Source organism: Acomys minous (assembly GCF_964271855.1).
Source record: "Acomys minous genome assembly, chromosome: 17".
Lineage (NCBI taxonomy): Eukaryota > Metazoa > Chordata > Mammalia > Rodentia > Muridae > Acomys > Acomys minous.
In genome coordinates, this window is record NC_140500.1 from 66,581,710 (window position 1) to 66,603,952 (window position 22,243).

Here is a 22,243-nt window from a genome sequence, read left to right on the forward strand (position 1 = left end):
TCAAAATTCTTGAAGTAAACAAACACACAGTTCCTTGACAGTGAAAAATGAAGCAACCTCTGATCTCTTAATGACTCTGCTTAGAGAAAGGCAAAGGCTAACAAGTATCATGTCAGAGTAAAACTTCACAAGAAATTTTCTATGGTCTAAGAGTTCCAGAGAAATACATAATATTCCAACAGTTTAAAGTGATGAGATAGTTATTTAAGCTGTCCTTTAAGTAATCATGGAAAAACAGTACCACAAAAGAAAGGAAAGTACTTAGGAATGATAAAAACATTGCCAGGAAACAGGAGTCAGATTGTCACAGAATCTTTACCTCATCCATATTATACAAACTCACATGTGGAATCTTGGTCTCCCTCAAAAAATCTTAATGAATAGTGGAAAAATCAGTGAGTGTATTCTGTGGAAGATTTAACAAAACTACACCTAGCTGAAATACCTAAGTTTAGAATCTTCTGTATGTGTGCTTCAACAATGCTATGAACAGAGATTCAATAGGAACCTCATCTATGTTATTTGTAGCTACTAATATAGAAAAACAAATTCCAAAATGAGAACTGGGGTGAAACAGAACAGAAAAGAATACACTTTATTAACATTTAATTGATGGAAACCATATAAAACCTTCCATTTTGTAATAGTACAAAACAATTGTGGTCATCAACTTCTTTTTAGAGACATATGTTGTCAAAATAAATTTCTTTTAAGTAGCTTTCCTCTGGGCCTCATCACATTTATGACACAGGAAAGCAATCTTGGTACCTTAAAAATTCACTGAATTTCAGATATGCACAAGGAAAATAGTAAAAAAAAAAATCTAACCTGCTAAAAAATAAGAATAAACATGTTCAAAGGATACAAGGGATGGGATAACCATTGAGATGTAACAAGAATAAATTAATAAAGGAGAAAAAAATCACAAAAAAAGAATAAACATGTTCAGCCTAGTCTTTACTTACTTCCCAAGAATGTGAAAATTCATATGCTACATTTTATTTAAAGATCCATGGTGCAGCAACATTTTCCCTCCCTATTAATCAGCATTTAAAACGAAGCAGGCAAGTTGATAGAGTAATATAATGTTTAATTGCCCCCCTAATTGAAAACTGTATGTGAAAAGGTTGGGGTGCTGCAAACATAAGGACATAAGGACATCATAGTGTTTAGGGCAGTTATTCACAGATGACTATCAGAAACACAAAGTACATGACATTGGGAACTCTACAATTTCTGAAATCTGTACATTATGTTCAAGAAAGTAGTGCTTCTCAGGCTGCCATCTGGACTTGAATTAAGTATTATGAAGGTACTGGGTACTATATGGATGGCTATGCATCCTCACTTACCTGGTCTAGACTCTGTTTCTGTTTTTGAACTTGAAGCCTGTGTGGATGAGTGTGATGGTTGTTTTTAATGTTAACTTGGCAGCATCTGTAATCATATAGGAAACTGGTCTATGGGCATATCTGTAAAGTGTTGTCTAGATTAAACTATGTCTCTAGAAATGTCTGTGAGGGCTTATCTCTATTAATTGATATGGGAAGGGCCACCTTGACTGCCTGAGGGCCCATCCCCTGGGCACAGGATTCTGACAAATGTAGAAAATGTGCTGTGCCCTAGAATACATCCATCATTCCTCTCGTCCTGGCTGGGACTGCAACATGACCAACTGCTTCACACACACAGTGAGGTGTTGCTCATGACAGCATCTGGCTCATGAAAACCATTAGGCACCGAGGTCCCTTCTCCTTTTGTGATGGTCACTTAACTGAGTACTGTTGAAAAATGGTGGAAGTATAAATGTGAATGTGTCTACAAAATCGGAAACACCGCCCTTCCCCTGCAACACACACAAGGAAACGTGGTGGATCATCAATCTGGAGTTTGGGATGAGGCTAGGCAATATTGAAAACTTCAATAACAGGGATAGACCATATTAAGTATAGAGCTAGAATCTTGGACCAAGGATATGGTAGAGTTGATGTTACCAGTTATTGAATACAATTTCAGTTATGTTGCGTATGTTTTTTACAGAGGCAAAGGCCCATTGAAAAATACATCTGATGTCATTAATGCTGCCAAGAAGATTGCAGAAGCAGGCTCTCGAATGGACAAATTAGCCCGTGCTGTGGCTGATCAGGTAATTAAAAATGCAGAGTTGACATTAGTTAGTACGAGCATTCTGGACCAGTTTTATGCATCCCATGAAATTCCTTTGCAAAGTGCATTTTGTTGTTGTTTTGTTTTGTGTTTTTGTTTTTGTTGTTTTGTTTTGTTTTTTGAGACAGGGTTTCTCTGTGTAGCCTTTGCTGTCCTGGACTCACTTTGTAGCCCAGGCTGGCCTTGAGCTCACAGCCTCTGCCTCCCTACTGCTGTGACTGATTAAAGGTGTGTGTCACCATGCCGGGCCTTGCAAAGTGCATTTGATATCCTGTAATATTTGTACAAACGACCTCTGCTGAGCTTATGGCAAAGGTAGCCTTAACTTAGTAGAGGCATGAAAGGCTTGAGAAGTGACAGATTAAGCCAGCCTTCCTCAGTATATAGAATAATGAAGGCAAAAACAGATGAGGCAGATACCCCAGGACCACCTGCCCAGAGATGGCAATGCACAGTGGGCTGGGACCTCACACATCAACCATTCATCAAGAAAGTGCTAGGCAGGCTTGCCTATTGGTCTACAGCTGATATTTCCTTAATGGGAGTTCTCAAATGACTTCAGCTTATGTCAGGTTGACCCACACACACACAAAAGGCTACCGAGTGTCTTATGGAAGAGTTGGAGGATAGAAGGACCTGGAGTAAACAGAAGCTCCATAAGGAAACCAATGGAGCCAACAAATCCAGGCTGGGCACAGGAGGGGTGGGATGCTGCAGAGTCTGATGCACCAACCAAGGACCATGCATGATGAAGACCTAGACCTTTTGCTCAGATGTAGTACATAGGCGGCACAGTCACCTTCTGGGTCCCATAATGTTGGGAGTAGGAGCTACCTCTGGCATGGATTCTGATGCTCACTTGAGGATCACTTCCCCATGGTGGGGTGGCCTTGTCAGGCCACAGAGGAAGAGGATACAGGCAGTCCAGATGAGACTTGATAGGCTGAGGTCAGATGATGGGGATAAAGGCTCCTCCTTTCTGAGCTCTAGGGGAGAGGGGAGGGGGGAGGGATGGAGTGTGGGACCAGGAGGCAACTACGGAGGAGGCTACAATTGGGGTGTAAAATGAACAACAAAACAAAAACAGAATAAACAGACCAAAAAAAATTAGCCACATAGTAGAAAGCATGAGTACCATTAGTTGACTCTGATCTTATTATAATACTCGGTCATCTATGAAAATTTATGGTCATCAATAAATTGGACTAATTCTTGTGACCATGGACAATCTAGATTTCAGCCATATTTTCACCCAGACTTAAATAAATCTCAGAAAAATGAAATCCCTGAAGCCTCACCTGTGTTTTTATGGGAATCCAGTATATGTAGTTGAGACTTTGTCTTTCTTACGTAGATTACTTCATTAGCTGTAGCTGATAGGCAGCTCAGTCCCCATGTAGGTCACCTAGGGCCTGTCTCCAACATTAATTCTGTTACCTGATCTTTGATAATTTCCACTGAGGCTGACTTGTAGGGCCACAGAGGAAGAGAATGCAGGCACTTCTGATAGTCTGGGATCGGTTGGAAGGTAAGGTTAGTCCTCCCTTTCTGAGGACTTAGGGGATGAGGATGGGAATAAGAGAGAGGGAGGGCAGGATGGGGAGTAGATGAAGAAGGGGTCTACAATAGGGACATAAAGCAAATTAATAAAAAATAATATTTGATTATATTTCAGCAATTTTTATTCAGTCTGGCTTGAACTAGAACGTTCAAACTCTTTTTTTAAGTGTCTTGCTGCTGAACATTTCTTGTAAGGGTACATTAGGCAGTAGACATTTCCAGATAACTGATTATCCCTTCAAGCCGCAGTTAAGAATAGTTTACAGTCTGAACTACTTCAAAGAGAATATACTTTAAAATACAAAATAAGACTCTGAAATAAGGATGACATGTACTCTTATTACATGGAATCTCCATTATCCACATGAATGTGCTGCCGAAGCTGGTACCTTTTGAAGATCTTGAAAAACAGATGGCTGGTGTTTTCTCTTTGGATATTCCTATTCTCTATATTTTTGAGTTGCTGTTCCTAGCTATAGATTTCTTTCCCCATTTTTTGGTATTGTTGTAATTAAATTTATTTTTAGTTTATTCACTTTACATCCTGATTGTAGCCTCTCCCTTGTCTCCTCTCAGTTCCATCCTTTTCCCACCTCCTCTAGCCTTCTTCATTTTTTTTTTAACATGAGGGCTGATCTTCTGTTTACTTTCTGTCCAATATCCCAGCCTTAATATCAAAATAGCAATAAGTTCACTAGACCTGAAAAGGCTAAACACTCCAACCAGAAGACCCAGCAACTGGTACAGAACATATAACAAGAGCTAAAAATGCACATTTTATTTGTATCTATATATGATGCCTAACATAATGGGATGTTTCTGTGAAATTTCCTGGTTTTGAAGTCTCATTATTATCATAACCTCAGATTATTCTCACTGTTATCCTAACAAATTTCACTTTCCTTTGTAGCAGTTGAAAACCAAACCATGATGTTGCTGATGTTAGGGTTGCATCAAATGTCAGCTGTCAGAGTATTGAGGTGAATTTCTTTTGGGAAAATTTCTTAAATATTCTAGAGAGCTCAAATAAGACAAAAAGAAGACGGAAAACCCACATGGATACATGAAACAAAGATATTCACCAACCAGAGAAAGACAGGGGGCTTAGTCTGCAAATGTTGATGGACATTGTGATGTGTGAAGCCATCAGAGATCAATAAGACTTCTCAGAAAGTGTTCCCCTCACCCTACCCCCCCTCGTGCATAAATTGAGTGGGATTTGAAAGGCTCTTCAGTGTTCCAGGTTTGAAAGTATTTCTAAGTATATTTAGGTATGTAAAATCCTGTAGTCTCAGTTTTGATTTCTGTTTTTGTTTCTACAGTATAGGATCTTAATTATTGACAGTGCAACATGAGGTATTTCTAAAAACACTTTTGATCGATAGTAAACATTATATATGATATATGAATACACTCACACTCTTACACATACACAAACACACAGAGACACACACAGTGAGAAAAGGTGGTGAGAGAGAGAGAGAGAGAGAGAGAGAGAGAGAGAGGGAGAGAGAGAATAAATACTTATTTTTAAACTAGGAGATAAAGCATTTGAGTGCTATTAACCATAATTTCTTAAGTAAGCAGATGAAATGTATTCCCATATCTTTCTGCTATATTTACAGTCATTATCTATATCACACCTGGAACATTTTGTTAATGTTTTATCTAAGCAGGGTGTTTCAATTTTAAATCCAGGGTTGCTTTTCAGATATAGATCTTGTTGTGAAATTTCTATTGGTTTGTTCTGCCCTTTAAAAATATGTTTTAACTAGTTCAGTTTAAATAATTGAACAGAATATTACCAAAGAGTGGATTGGTTGCTTTCATTTTGCCTGAAAATATTTTTATGAAGATTTGAGATATGCATGCAATATAAATGCTTTACGGACCACTGCATTTTTAATTACTGTCCCATTGAGATAGAACTCTTGGTTTAATTTGCTGCAAGGTATTTGTATTGAAAGCTTTGTCAGCCCTCTGGGGAGATATCATTTTAAAGTTAATTCCTTCCAGTATATGGGTCTCAGGAGTAGGATAAATATTACAGTATTAAGTACTTGTAGAAAACAAAAAACAGTCTCTGCGGGATGCTTTCTTGATAAATGCATTTAGAGAAAAATATTGTAGTAGTAGGTGTTATATGTATAAAATAAATTCCTTTATTTACTTTTGTATTTGTGTATCTACTTATTTTACCTAGTAAGTGGTTATGTCATAGAGATAGCTCCACAGTGTTGTTGAAAGAATTCTTAGGTCAGTCTTTCTCCTGTACTTCTTCACTGTTATTTTATGAATGGTGCTGAGGATTGAACCTTATGCATGCTAGCTGAATACAGCACCACTGAAACACACCTTAGCCCCATACTTTCATGTTAAATAAGATGCTTCAAATTCAGCTTTTGGTTCTTATGTCATACATACATATATACATATGTGAGTGCATAATACACACATATTATAATTGATAATTGCTCATTAAATATGTGTTCATATATCTATATATGTATATGTATAACTTTATAAATACTAAATTGAACCAGACCAATGACCTGGGGATATCTCAAGCTGAATATTTGATAGCAACAACAATATATTTCAGTTATTCAGTAGTCATTGGCTTAGTGGTCTCAGAAATGATTTAGAGAGATTTGGAAATATCTACAGAAATAAGTAGCTGAGCTCCATGTGCACTTGATGAGTATCTACCTACTTAAATTACAATGCAAGGTAATCTCCCAAGAGAACTGCCTCTGATTGAAGGCCTCTGTTGCTACATTTACAGGAAATTTACACCTAGTTTCAAATATAGCTAATCAGATCCTCCTCTTACAAGGGCTACAATCCATTTCAGGGTGTCTTGTTTGAAGAGTTTAGTATGTTGCTAACATTTTTGGTAAGCAGGGAAACACCATAAAATGCCTTAGTGAATTGGGGTCCTCCAAGAAACAGATATTCTGCCCAACTAATTTACATACCCCACCCACGTGATTTGGCACAGATTGTTACAGGGGTGTTGGACATCTGGCATGTATTCCTTTATATTAGTGTTTCTTTATGTTGAGGAAGTGGAAAGAAACAAGAAAGAGAAGAGCCATAGCATAGTAATTTTCCTAAGAGTTCAGAAAATAGCTAACAAAATAGTCTCAGGTAATGCAGATATAACAATAAGACTTTGAAAATCTTTACAAACTGCCTTGTACATTTTATAAGAGTAATTGTTACATATAATTTTTTTTAAATTTCAAACTTGAGTCTAATGTACTTGGGTTGATATGTCCCTTTCCCCCAACCTTCCACATCATCCCATGTGTCCCAAGTCTTCTCAAATTTATGTACGCTTCTACTAGTTCTCACCATTGATTGTTATTGCAATGTGTATTCATATATATATATATATATATATATATATATATATATATATATGTATATATATAATTTGCTGGCTTCAATTTGTCTAGCCCATATGCACATGGTTGTAGGTTGACTATTGCCGCATGGGTGATGACCAAGAAATCTGAACCTCCTTCTCTCAGCAGCCCTGGACTAACTGGATTTCTTCAGCTATAGCTTAGAACCTTGTGAGGCACTTGCCAGCCCATGTTGGCATGTTTATTGATGTGCCACTGTTCAGGTCTTATACAAGCAACCATAGCAGCTGAGAGTTCATGGGTAAAATCCTATCAAAGTGGAACGAACCACTTGAAACCATTGAGTGTGGCATTTCTCCACCACATCATGGAAAAGTGGAGTTAAGTGAATGTAATTAAGTATGTGACACGAAAGCTTTTTAAACTGTAAGTGTTAGCAACTGAAGAGCACTAACTAATTGATTCCACTTTTTTTGCTTTATAGTGTCCTGATTCAGCATGTAAGCAGGATTTATTAGCCTACCTTCAGCGGATTGCCTTGTATTGCCACCAACTTAACATCTGCAGCAAAGTGAAGGCAGAAGTTCAGAATCTAGGAGGAGAGCTCATTGTGTCAGGGGTAAGCTGAGATTTTTGGCTTCACAATGTCACGTTCCTACTGTTGTGCTTCCAAGGCAAGCATTCTTGGCAACAGTACTGCTGAAAATACTGAACGACAGTGATTCACAGCTTTAAAAATGTTATCACCATTATTCCAGACCTTACAATCGCTCACAAAGAGCAATTTGATTTTCCAATTACCCCATGTTTATACTAGCCTTGTAAAATCTCCATTCTTTACAAGAAAACTAATTTCATAGTCTGGAAACTCATTGCCAAGCTGTGACTATTCTAATTATTGGGGGCTTTTGCATATTTACTCATTGTGAGTCGGCTCCCCTTTGTTAGTGCTGGTAGTTTTCATTCTTTGTTCAGGAGCCAGCCTCTCTAAATGTGGACTAGGTTCACAGATTAGAGATGATGAGTCGTTTATCAGGTTCCAATGCATACTAGGTTATCAGTAACCCTTTCCAGTCGATTGTTTCAATTCAATACAGGTTGATGTGCTGTTGCCAAACCTACATAGTTATCAGATATAAGTATATATCCTTTAATAGATCACCCTAATATTTCCCCTTTCATAAAAATATAATTATCTGAACCATTTCCATCAAAGCGTAGAAGTAAGAAGTTCAAGGAATATTAGAAGAACCAAGATTTCTTGGCAAGATTCCAAATATTTGTGTTGAGGCTCTTTACCTTGGCTTCTTTTTCTCCCTCATCCCCTCTCTCTCTCTCAACATAGGGTGCCATATATTTTAATGATTTTCCAGTTTCAAAGCGTGGCCATGCCACCTTTAGTTCTTTTCCCAGCTACCCATGATGTAGCCACTGTACCTGCAGACTGAGCAGGAACATAATCTTTCAACATGATGAATTCAACTCCTTCTGAAATCATTTCTGTTATCTTGGAAAGTCAACACTCTGCAGCTTTGCAAATCTATGTGGATTAGTATAAACCATCTTCAATCTCAAATGTTTCTATGCCTGTGTGGCTTGCCTTGCTGAAAATATAGCTGGGGAAAGAGCTGGTCTGGCTGGTATGGAGGTCCTACCTGGAAAGGCCATTCCATGCAGTCCTACCTTAGGGCTCAGTCAGTTGGCTATTTTGTGCCTCTTCCCAAAGCACAATCACCTCTTTGCATTTCCAAAGTGATCCTGCTTCAACATTCTTCCACAACCTAGAGCTATCTGTCTTGCAGTGTGTCTTTCTGTTTATCTGGTGATGATCAATTCTCTCTCGCCAAGAAGTGATCAAAGCATTGCATCTCCCTTGCTTTCCTTCTGATCTTCAGCTGTGATGGTACAGTTTTTCATACCACTTTGCTTTCGTATCCATTTGTCGATAGCACCTGTGAAACTGAGTGCTTTTTGTCCAGCTTGCCTCATGTGCTTCCATTTGTTACTTTCCTAATCTTATGATTGACATGGATGCTCAGTGTATCCTTGTGGATCTCAAACTCCATCAACCTCATCTGGGCAAATATTTTCCCTGGCAGAGCGGCTGTCCATCAACTTCTCAGTACCCATTGTCTGTCACTGCCCTAGAGATTCATTTCCACTGTCCTTTGTTATGTAGATGTAGTCCAAACCATCATTGCTTTGAGTCACTCACACTGTTGGCATTTGCAGAGGTGTTTGATATTGAGAACACCATCAAGAAGCCTGTTTCCTTCCTTGAGTCTTACTGGCAAAATTCATAAATCCTTGCATGGGAGAAGGCTTCTTATAAAGGAATGCTATAAACTCATTGATAATCCAGAATCAAGTGCATTTTGAACATTGGCTGTCATGCTTCTCAGTTATGGTCCTGCTTGGGGCCACCTCATCATTTTTATTTTCAAGCTTGACTGCTGTGTGGTGCCACATCTGCATCTGTAGCCTGCTGTCTTTCCCACTTCTGCTTTCATACGACTCTTCATACTTTTTCACTGATAGGCAAAATGGAGAAAAGTTTAAAAAGCAATATACATATTGTGCAAAATAGCCACAAATGACTGCCTTCTACTTTCAGAAAGTCAAGGATATGAGACCCCATACACAGAAACTTTCAATTATTTTGCCAAGAAAATTACACCAGTGTTGTGTGCCACATTTACTTTTTTCTAGATGGGATGAAGTTGCTAGATTATTTTTTAGTAGAGGTCATTATGTAGTTTCACATGTAAGCAAAGAAAAGAGATATTTAAAACTTCTTGCTCGATTCCTCATAGCCTTGAAGTCATTAATGTGGCCACTTCTTTGAAATATATGAAAACAAATAGGAAGTTAAAGTCTCTACCAAATGAATAGATATTTGACTAGACTATCTGCAGTTACCAAGAAAAATGACTGGGGTTTGAAAATAAAATATAAGCCATGTTTTGTGTTACTACAGTGAACACAGGTAAAAATAAAACACACATGTATGTACCATGTCAGTATATGGGTGTTTTATGTGATTCTATGTGGGTAAGCTAAAATGTGTCTGTTACTATGCCTCATTTTGACTTAAAATGATGAAGGAAAACTCAAGTAATTATGGGAGAGAGTAGGTATAAAAAGTCTGAGTTGTGGCAGAAATTATAGGAATGAAGTAGTCCAACATGTATATCTTTGGAGACTTACCATTCCAGGACTGTATGAGAAGCGTTCCTTCTCTGGTTGGTAATCCATTGTTTAGGTTGGCTTATACAATGGTGAGTTCTTATCAAATTTCAAGGTAGTAGATGCATTTGTAAGCCAATCAATTCAACTCAGCTATAAATAAAATAATTCACAAAGTTTTAAGTCCACACTATGATAAAAAATATTATGGCAAAAAAAAGTGGTTTTAAGAGATTATCCAGTTTGAGTATGTGCTAGCCTTGTCGAATTTAGTGTTGCTTAAAGTTGTAAGTCAGTTTTGAAGAAATGAATAAAAGATAAAAGGGAAGAAGAAGCATAAAGCAAGAAGAAAAACGAAGAGGGATGGAGAAATATTATGACAGTGTACCAAACTAGTTTAGTATAGATAAAAGTCTGTTAAATGTGACAACATAATATCATTGTGGGAGGAAAGTTGAGCCAACATGTAGTTTTGTCTTTTTTAAGTGGATGTGTGTATAGTGGTTATGTGTATCTGTTATTGTCGTGCAAGTGTGCAATATGGGTGTTAATACTCATGTGTGCATATGCATGTGGGGAGAGGTCAACTCTGGGTTTCTTCCCCCAGTCACTTTCCATCTTTATTTTTTTGAGAAAGTGTCTGTCGGTGAAGTTGAAGTTCACTGATTTGGCTAGCCCAAAAATGAGCCTCAGCAATTTGCCTGTCTTGGCATGCTCCTGTGCTGGGTACAAACATAAGGCCAAATGCTGGGCTTTTCATAGGATGCTGGAGATAGAACTGAGTGAACTCTTCAGATTCCTGAGGCATAGTTTTAAAAAATATAAATGTTATTTTCATTACTCCTTTTTTAAAAAATATTGAAAATAAATGTTTCTCTCATACAGTGCATCCCAGCCAGAGTTTCTCCACCATTTGCAGCCTCTCTCTCCAGTGAAATATTTTGGGGGCTAAGAAGGTGTTTTAAGGTTGATAAATGCAACAGATGAATAAGAAAATAAATAAAAAGGAAAGGAAAGGATATGACTGCTGCTAGGTATGGTGGAGGAAAAAGTTTATTATAGATGTTTGGGAGAGCATAGGCAGAGGTGGACACATCTGGGAGAATCCAGAGTGGTCATGACCCTGAACCATATGGGGAAAGGGGCAGAGGAAGGCAGAGGAGAGAACCAAGTTTAACAGCAAGGAGGCCAAAGCTGCAAAAAGATACAAAGGAGAGGGAGAAAGAAAGGTAACTAAAATGTCTGGATTATATAGGGAAGAACTTCCGGGAGGAGGGTAGCCCAGGCCCTGGGCAGTAAAGTTCAGGGTAGAAGGCAGGGTAGGTGAGCCGTACCTTGTAACAGGTAAGGACTGAAGGGTGCTAGGAGAACCAGAGGCTAGGTCCAATTTGAAATGTTAAGTGGGCACCTCAGCTGCTTGACTCAGGTTTGAAACTTAACCCTCTGCACCACCCATCTCCTCCAAATACACTCCCTCTCTGTTTACTCTTCAGAAAAGAGCAGGCATCAAAAAAACAAAACAATAACAACAACAGTCAAACAGGACAAATACAAATATAATAATTAAAAGGCAAAAGTTCTCCTATTGAGGCTGGACAAAGCAATCCAATAGAAGGAAAAGAGTCTCAAAAGCAGTCAAGAGTCAGAGATACACTGGCTCCCACAGTTAGGAATCTCATAAAAACACCAAGCTAACAGCCATTACAGATGCAGAGGACCTGGTGCAGATCTGTGCAGGCCACACTGTACTTGCTATTTAAGTCTTCGCAAGCCCATGTGAACCCCGCTTAATTGGTTCAGTAGGTCATGCCATAATTATTACCTGAACTGCAATAAAATAAAATGAATCAATGTAGCATTATTTATTTGAGAATTTTATGCAATGTATTTTGATCATATTGGCCATCTCCTTCACTTATCACCTCACAGATCTGTCCTTGACCTCCACATTAAGTTGTTGTCCTCTTAAAACAACAAACAAACAAAAAACCCAACAAGCTGGGCAGTGGTGATGAACACCTTTAATCTCAGCATTTGGGAAACAAAGGCAGACAGAGGCAGAGAGATCTCTGTGAATCTGAGGCCATGTTTGTCTACAGAGTGAGTTTTAGGAGAGTGAGAGGTATATAGAAAAACCCTGTCTTGAAAAAACAAACAAACAAACAAAAAGACATAAAAAATAACGCATACAATTTATATTTTACATAATTTTATATACATGTGTATGTATGTCTGTACAGCCCCTGCTTGCCCATTGCTTGTGGAGGGTAGAAGGCAGTGTCAGATCTACTTGAACTGGAGTTTCACTTGTGAGCCACCATGTGTGTGCTAACTAAACCCAAGTTGACTCAGGACCTTACATCTTTTTCCTTTTTAAAAAAACAGCCCACTGAGCTCACCTTGTGTTGCACATGCATGGGTGTGGGGCCATCTAGAGTCAACTTGCCAGAGGCCACTCCTTTAGACAAATTCTTCCTCTATATTCAATTAGGGTTAAGGCTCTTTAGATGCCTTCTGCTCCATGCAGGAATATTGACTGGCTTGATGTTGTCCAGGGCTTATACAGGCAACCAGAGCAGCTAAGTTCATGAATGCAATGGTCTTGCCATGTTGCTAAGGCACAGATTCAGTTCCAAGATGGGCCCTGAGCCTTGAAAGAAGGTGGTACCACCAATGTTTCATTTGCAGCTAAGCCCTCCAGTGATATTTTTTCTCTTTTCTTTGATCAATTGTGAGTTTCTGTGTTAGTCCACAGTCTAGGGAACCTTCTCTGATGAATCCCGAGGGTTGTAGTCATCTGTAGGTGTAGAGAAAAAGAAAACAATTGCAGGATTTTATTATGTGTGGGATGGTGGTGTGTACCACAGCAAATTCAAGGAGGTCAGAGGTTAATTTTGTACAGTCAGTTCTGTTCTTTGACCTTTAAGTCATTCTTAAAGATTCTAGGCATTGAACTCAGTTCATCAGATTTGTATGGTAAGCATGTTTACCTGATGACTATCTTGCCAGCTTAGTTGAAAGTCATTCTTTTGTTAACATTTTATATTATACATTTAGAAAATTCAGATGCAAGATGAATTATGATCTCTGAATACTATTCTTTGAAATACTGTAACTAATAATTTTAAAATCAGTCCTGACAATAGCATGGAAATAAAGATACATATATGCCTCCTTGCTCTTTCTCTACATATATTTATAAATCCACATATAATTTATATTTCCTTTTTCTTCTCTCATTATGCAAGAGCCTAATGGCTGGTATGCATGGTCTGATATTCAGCAATTTAAAAAAAAATAAAAGGTACAATGTAGTATATATATATATATATATATATATATATATATATATATATATAATGTTTGTGTGTGCATGAGAAAGGGATGACATTTTATTTGAGTAAGACTGTATTTCCTTAATAATAAAAAAAAGTGCTAGTATTTTGTAATGGGATGAAATAGTCCTTGAAACAACCATTACATCTAATTGTGCAGACTTACATTTTAAGAGTCTCCTTTTTTTGGAGTTTTTAAAATATCTTCTGATTCTAGCTATAGTTGATTCTTGATTATCTCCAGTGATCAAATCGCACACTAATGGGGGAAAATCTAAATTGCTAGCTATTTCTACATGGAGTTAGAACACATTTGTTTCTTTTAAACAAAAGGATATGCTTTTAAGACCTTCACAGCAATTCAGAAGAATTTTATTCTGATCTCCTAGCCAGTGGGTCGTTAAGCATTCAGGCGTAAAGGACCAGCATTCCTTGACCTACAAACAGTCTCAGTGTCCGTATATAGGGAGAATAATTCTAGATAGTAAATCTGTTTTGGTGTGTACTGTGAAACAGTAAGAAAATAAAATAGGTATTTATCAGCTACAAAACGGAAACAGTTCTTAGTTCACATTTTACTGGTGAATTGCCAAGGATGTAAAAATTCTCCCCAAATCCTCACCTCCAATCTACTACGACAGCAAAAGTGCAATGTGTACTTTCATTCTGACTCCCCCATTCTATTTTATACTCATATCCGTACCATTTCATTCAAGGTATTGATTTTTTTTAAAAGTCTCTAGGACCAATAAACATTATTTTTTTTAATTAAAAATAGTAAAAGTCTTTTTCAACCTTATGTTTTTGAAGAAATAGGGAATTAAAATTTTAATACAAAACTAAAAGTTCACCGTAGGTGTTGAGTGTTATAGAGATCTGGGCTCCTGCTTTCCCTGTATATTGTCTAAACTCAAGCATCCCTGAGTTAAGGATGACTCGATACTGATCCACCGTAAGAAGAGGCTCTTTAGTTATATACTCTGTGATGGCACTCTTAAGTTACCTATAGGCTCATCTCAATTTGTTCTCATTTGCTTCTTTGTTTCTGTAATCAAATGCCAAGACCTAAAGCAGCATAAGGGTGAGAGTCTATGATGTCAGCAGGCATATTGTCAGGTTGTGGGATGACAAACCAGGAAATGGGGGTAAGGTGGCATACCCTCAAAGCTTCTACCAGTAATGTAATAATAGTGACAAGGTTCCATTACTTCTCGAAAAAATACTACCCACTGTGGGCAAAGTGTCCAAATACTATTAGGAGCTTTTTCATTCAAACCACTACACTGCCCATTGAAATAAATCATTCACTTATGGAGGGAAACCAGTAGAGGTGGTCATCCTGAATTATTTTAAATATACAAAAGTACTATATTTTAATGCACTTAATTAAAAAGAAGGAAAAGACACACTCTCTCGGGGAAAGCCAGAACATGAGCAAGTAAGTGCCCTGTTTTACCTGGTCATGTTCATGACTGAGTTATATTTTATCTCCTCACAATGTTCATTTGTTGGCATCATGTAAACTTGTGCATCACTAATGAGTTATTCTTATTTTATGTTGAGGACTTTATATTATTTTCATTTTCTGTTGTTGGGATTAAATACTTAGACAAAAAATTAAATTGAAAAGATTTATTATACATCATAAATCAAGAGTATAGACCCTCATGTTGGGAAAATCAAGGCAACAGGAACTTGAATAAGCTGATCAGCATGAATCTACACTAGGAAAGCAGAGGATAAAAATGTCTGACGCTGTTCACTTTCTCAAGTTATGCCATGCTGGATCCCCTGTCCTGGGTACGTTCCATACATAATCTAAATGGGTCTTGCTGTGTCAATGAACAAAAATTAAAAAAAAAAGCCCACTTTCATGACCAGAAGCCCATCTTCCAAATGACATTAGATCATATCAAATTGACAATTACAAGTAATTATTACAAAGACATTATTGTCTATGAGATTATACAGGGTTAAGTGTGTTAAGCAGAGTGTACTGGTGACAGAATTATCAACATCACTACTTAATCCTTTGAGAATTAGATATTTTTCAAGTTGTTAGAGCCTCTAATTAAAAGAAGCAAAGGGAATAATTAACACCTTAATCTATTATCAACTAATGCCTTAGATTTCAGTTGATATTCTGAAAATTATTTGGCAACTAATTAACAATAGTATCTTGCAAAACCTTAGAAACTGTATACATGGAATTAGTGGAATGAAGGGAAATAATTGGCTATATTTTGCAATGTCTGTGAAACTTAGACAGTCTTTGGAAATAGTACTGCCTTATAAAGTGTTAATATAAGAAATACTCCAATCTTGAGGGCTGTTAAATGTGATAGCTTTTAAGAAGGTTCTATACCAAAATTTTTATTATTGTAAATATTTATAATAGTTTTAATTAGGACTTGACAGTTTAACTGGTGGAATAGCATTTTCCTAGGAAACTCAGGGCTCTGGGTTTTGGTGTTTAGCACAAAAATGTTTTGAATAATGCTTAGATAAGCATTGTAAGGGAACCTTTGGACAATTTTGAATATGTAAGAACATTTTAATGTGTACTTACTCCCTGACCATGAACTAAATAATAGAGAGCTCAAAGAATTCAGGAAATAAACTACATATAAATATAGTTATTGTTATCCTGTATTATGCAATTTTTCAGTGTTAGACACAGTTACAATTAATTAATATTTATAACTAGTCTATACTTCATTTGCTAATCTATAGTAGTTTTTTCTTTCACTTGTACTTTGATTTGTCCCCAGCAAAACATCTAGACTGAAGGAATGATATGGATGGAAACATAAAATATTTTTAAAAGTTGCAATAAATATTAAATAGACAAAACTGAGATACTCAATATTAAGCCATATACAAGAGATGATCGGGTGACTCCATTGTTGATTTTGTGTATATTTCTCCATTACCAAAGAAGCCCAAGAACACAGAAATGCTAACAGGAGGGTCTCCATTCAGTGGTAGATCTGGTAAAGTTGTGAAAACAGTATTTTCTTAGCAGGATCAGTGTCTGTGCAAGTCTTTGTGATTTCTATTCCAAAGTTTTCCTGGGGTGCCTCATTTTGAAGGGAAGAGCTCAAAGTTTCTGATGATCAGTGTGACTACTGGTAGTGATGCGTATGAACCTGTAGATGGGATGGTTTTCATATGTAACATGTGCTTAGTGTAATCCTAAATTCCAGTGACAGACTAATGATCAGGAGTCTAAAGAATTGCATTTAACCTTATTCACATAGATTAGGTTCAGATCCCGTGAATTCAGCATCAATTGATTCTCTTTCACTTTTACTTCATGATCTATAGTGGACAGCATGAGTTGAGTCAAGTCATTCCAAGTTTCTTGGTCTCTACTTGCAAACAATTACTGTGGAGGATATTTTCTATCTATTGCGTTTTTATTAGACTATGTAGTCTGTACTTTTCCTATGAGGTTTCTCAGGTTTCTGAGCTATCTGGGATTCTGTTAGAATGGTAGGGCATCTTCTGATGATTACTCCTGTGTTTCCATTCTTCCCTTGGTTTAGTGCATTCTGAAAATAAAAGTATGTCTCACTTACTGTTGTCTGTCCCTATAGAATATTTTGTCAAGGGCTTTCCGCAGCCTAATTTAAGTGATTTATGAAATATGGCTTTGATCACAGCCCTTAGAAGAGAAATATGTGACACATTATGGTCCATGTATCTTATAAATAGGAAAGGCTTGTGGATGGGCAATACGGAGCTTTCTTATTTCAGATTTCCTAAATTGCTTCAGAACACATCATCTTACTCTAATCTTGAACAGTCACTTTGCTTTTAGGAAATAAATGCATTTCAAATCTTTCTTCTTAATCCTACTTTCTAGAAGGCAAGTTTTCTTCATTTAGACTTTTAATCTTCCATCATCAAGGCTGTATCTTGTTTTGTTACTTTTCTTTGAACACCTTCATCTATGCAGATGCGTTGCTGATAAGGAAGTTGACTGGAACTGGGGTGAGATGTTCTTTCAAATCTGTGTGACCTATGTCTTTACCTCATTCATCCATTTTCCTTGGCAAACTTATTTTGTCACTGGAAGTGACTCTCTTGGAGAGATTCCCATCAGGCTCATTTTTAAAGACTATCTATTCTTCTCTTCTCTAATTTCCATACATAAGATAGTACCATAAAACAAACACATCAAGCAATTATGGCTTTATCTAGGAACTGATTTAAATATGCCTCTGATTGTTTATTCAGAATTCTTTTTTTAAAGATAATTTTCCTTTATAAAAATACTGTGGCCAAGCTGTGTGGACCTGGCCTGTTTTTCATGTTCATCTAGTTTTTATAGGCATATGTAGATCATTCTTTTAAAACACCTATATCATTTTAGTGTTCTTTCTGAAATCTCCTGTATTAGAATTTAGATTGTATTCATTAATTCAAGTAAACTAAAAGCCATCTTATATGTCTTTTGTCAGATGAACATAGTAACTGTAATTACAGGACTCATGCTTAGCATCATAAAAATCACTTTATGTCTTATCTTGAAGAGATTCCCCATCCATTTGTTTTAATATCATGGAAAGCATGCAACAAATTTTTAGTTGAAGTCAAACTTGGATTCTATACACATTGTCATGAGACTACACCCTTGGATTGCATCCTGCATCAAATAAAGTTATCTTGTTTTAACTAATATCATCACAACAGGCATTTTCACAATCAGTCACATCAAATTCACCTGAAATATCAGCACAGCGTATTACTGTGCATCTTTTTGATGCAGCCTAGTTTTGCATTGGGTTCCTGAATACATTTTCCATTTACTAATTATCAATAGGCAGCCAATAAAAGATACTTACAGATTATTGTCCAACTTCAGTATGTTCTATTTCCAGATTTAAAAACCACTTAACTCAATTTTTGTTCTTTTATTGTAATGGTGTAGAATTGTAACTTCTTTATTGCGTATTCAAAATCTTAAGATGTTTATTGGAAAATGAGCAATTGCATCATTAATTTTTATGATCTTTAGATTTCTGAAACATGTGAGATGACTCAAGTTTCTAAGATTTAAGAATCACTTTTGAAAATAACATTCATAATTGACTATATTCTCAATAGAGAAAATCAGGCAATGCTTATTATCTAAAACCTATGGCACATTACAAATTAATAAATATAGCTAAGATAAGCCAACTAATCAATGATTCAATATGTAAAAACTGAAAGTAAAGCTTTATAAGGCCACTAGTTTCAAGATCTCATGAATAAATGATATTGTGTGCTGAATTTTAATTTATCCAGAGAATTATATAAAATGGAAATACAATACAAGGACAATACATGTAGAGTATTCTTGCTTTCTCTAACTCAGGGAGGCTATCACATATGGAAAACTTCCCTTCTGCATATACGCTTGACATTTTTTTCTTTGGTGTCCTCTTGAATTCTTTAATGACATCTTTTAAAGGTCTCCAACATTAGTTTGGAAGCTGGGGGTATTGCTAAATTTATTATTAATTTGAATATACTAATTTCTGTTGTTAAAACTGCACTCAAACCTGCCAGCTTTGCATGACTTTATATTTTAGCTATTATAATACACATACATTTGGTAAATAAAAGAATTAGAAATTGAACTACATTGATTTAAAAATCAAAGATGTACACAGTTGTTATTTTGTTTATCTGCATATACAGGTTTTGGTAATCCCAAGGTTATTATTTTGAATTGTACTTTTTGCTGATACATTTTGGTTCTCAACATTCCTAATGCTGTGACACTTTAACATAATTTCTTATATTGTAGTGACACCACAACCATAAATTATTTGATTGTTATTTCATAGCTGTGATCTTGGTATTGTTATGAATTATAAATATCTGATATGCAGGATATGTGATATTTGACCCTTAAAGAGCATTAAGACCCACAGATTGAGAACCATTGCCCTAGACAGCAGCATCACTGGCTTCTAGATAAAACAGCAGCTGTTTCTTCAGTGCCACCTATATTCTTTGACACAGTTCCTACTTCATAGCATTGCAGCATTTCAGGTTTCTATATTTCTAAGCTATCACTTACAAGAAATGCTATATTTTGACTGAGAACTGGACACAGATATAAAAGTTCTGTCTATAAGACTGGAATTGTTTACTTCAATAATATTTGGTCAAGCAGTTAGCCTCTGTGTCATATGAACTTAACATCTGAGCAAGAAAGTACAAGGGGCTTGGGGACTATAAGAATTTTACCTTGACTTTCATGTGGTTTTGAAAAGGGGCCTTATATGCCCAGTGAATATTGTTGTTTACTTGATATGAATAAATTTTTCTCTAAAACCAGAAAACCCAAACCAAACAACCAGAAAGAAAAAATAGGGTGAGCATTTAAGAGTCAATTCTAAAGGTAGACTTGAGCATTGATTATTGGCTTATCTTTACAATCATGCCATTTACAGAACCCAACATTGGGTTTCCAAATCAAAGTAAAAAGTTGCAGTTAGCACAATAGTGAGTGTCCTCCAACGAATGAGGTAAGTATGCCTTTTATACAACATGCTGGGCTATGTACAGCAGTTAAGACCTCAGCCAAGCTCACATAGCAGGACACTGGAACCACTAAGACAGACAGCTGGCACCTCCACATTTTGTCCCAGGCTTTAAGAGCTACAGACAGCCCTTGTTTTCTCTCTTGGCAATGCTCAAATGCTTTAGAGAAGCCATTCCTTTTGAGCCCATGTTACTATCCCTGACAGTTCTGGGCATGAGAGGGTGCTTCTTCATCCTTCTCCCAGATGGCCCCTTTATCTGTTGGATACCTAAAGAGGAGTCTGAATGACCTGGCTGTTTAATGTCAAGATGGCCAGCACATATCTCTTTCAGCACCTAATTCCTTCATAACCTCTTTCTCCTAGGTAATTCCCATTGTTCCCTCTTCCATTTCCCCAATTCCCTCCCAAGTAGGATACGGGATATTTTTTTTCTCTTGCTCTCTCTCTCACTTTCTCTTTTCTGTATCTCTCGGAAATCAGACAGGAGTTCAGAGCACTTTCACTACCTTTTATGAGGTAGATTGTGATGTCATAGATGGGGGCAGGGCTAGTCAACTTTCTACCCACCTCCCAACCTGTGCTGAGGGAACTCCAATCGGGAGTGGAAGCAGTGACTCCTCCATGGTAAGTAACTTCACTTTATAATATAATATCTCTTGCTGTAATTACTAATTCTGAAGTGTGTGGGGGGTGGGGTGGGCTAGAATTCCAGGCAAATAAACATATGCAAGTTGAAACCTTCTTTGCTTAATCAACTTTGGGCAAAGGCCCTATTTGTGTTTTGACAAGGTTTAGGAACCTCAAAGCAGAGCTGATTTTCAGCTGTGGTGCTAACTTTTGAAACATACATGGTGCTGTCATTGTTTTTCAGTCTTCCTTTTGGAACAGAAAGTTACTGCAAGTGTGTAATGTGTAATGAATCCACCCTGCAATCACTCTGTACTCCCTGAAGACAGCTAGTCAAGAGGATACACTTAAAAAAAAAAAAGAAAGAAAGAAAATTTCAAGGCTAAGAAATGTCCTTTATTGGCATTGGCCCAGAGAATTACTCTGAACTTCTAAAATCATAGGAATAAAAATGTAAATAAAATGTGTTTTTCAACATACTTGATTAAGATGAAAAACAAACAAACAAACAAAAAGCTTCCTAATGCCATGACAAAATTGCTTTTTTTGTTTGTTTGTTTAAATGAAAAAACTCACTATTTCTTCAAGTTTTATGGCATGCCAGTTTTAAGGTGTCACAACCAAATATACTTCTTTTCTGCATGTTATTGTTGCTGTTGAGTGTCATAACACTGCTGTTTTATGAGGTCACTTGGTGGTTAAGACTTGTGGAAAACTGCCATTCTTTGTGTTTCTGTTGCTGATTAGCTCTTTATATGCCTTACTATTAAGAGAGAAAAGATAAAATGGAGTGAGCCTTTCTTTGGATTCTTTGCTTGTTCTCTCCTGGGTACTTATTAAAATGCTGGATCTGGAAGCTTTTGTCTGAGAGGGCAAAGGGGGTTCATAAATGCAGTTACACCTTTCAAAGGATATGGAAGGACTAAATTTTCTTTCTTTCTTTCTTTCTTTCTTTCTTTCTTTCTTTCTTTCTTCTTTCACATCAGAATATGAGGCCCTCTTGGAATAATATGGACAGATTTAGTTATGCTGTTTAAAATATATAAAGAGGCTATCATTTATGTTTTTCAATGTATAGGACCTTTATTAGGCATTTGTTTATGCATGTAGGTGGTGAGAAATGGGGGAATTTGAGTGAAGATAATTTTTCTTTTGCTTTGTGTTATGAAACAAGGTCTCATATATCTTAGGGTTATTTCAATACTGTTATGTAGCTAAGGATAACCTTGAATTTCTGATCCATTATATCCTGAGTGTTGGGATTATAGAAACACACTCACACCAAGTTATATGGTGCTGGGAATTGATCCCAGGGCTTTTTGTATGCTCAGCAAGCACTCTACCACTGAGCCATATCCACAACCTTGAAAAGACATAATTTTCACTAATAGTTTCTCTGTTTTATGTTTTATGTAGAACCTGTTCTGTATTGTAGCAGATTTGTAGACCTTTA

At 36.7% G+C, this 22,243-nt stretch overlaps 1 protein-coding gene and 1 long non-coding RNA gene across 4 annotated transcripts in view; one reads left to right on the plus strand and one right to left on the minus strand.

Moving 5' to 3' along the window:
- Window positions 1-22,243, plus strand: part of CTNNA2 (catenin alpha 2) — a 1,110,979-nt gene that overhangs the window by 1,064,829 nt on the left and 23,907 nt on the right. The window contains exons 16-18 of one of the 2 annotated variants that reach the window (XM_084766203.1): window positions 2,041-2,146; window positions 7,582-7,716; window positions 20,644-20,787. In XM_084766203.1, the coding sequence (XP_084622329.1) occupies window positions 2,041-2,146; window positions 7,582-7,716; window positions 20,644-20,787 (385 nt within the window). The remainder of the gene's footprint in view (window positions 1-2,040; window positions 2,147-7,581; window positions 7,717-20,643; window positions 20,788-22,243) is intronic. The other variant, XM_084766204.1, reaches the window with a different exon arrangement.
- Window positions 7,726-20,665, minus strand: LOC311588518. 2 transcript variants are annotated; one of them, XR_014776226.1, is made up of 4 exons: window positions 20,614-20,665; window positions 12,683-13,080; window positions 10,305-10,436; window positions 7,726-9,628 (listed from the first exon to the last, which is right to left on the minus strand). It is a non-coding gene; the product is annotated as an uncharacterized lncRNA (long non-coding RNA). The 2 variants fall into 2 exon arrangements; XR_014776227.1 differs by lacking the exon at window positions 20,614-20,665 and adding an exon at window positions 18,469-19,168.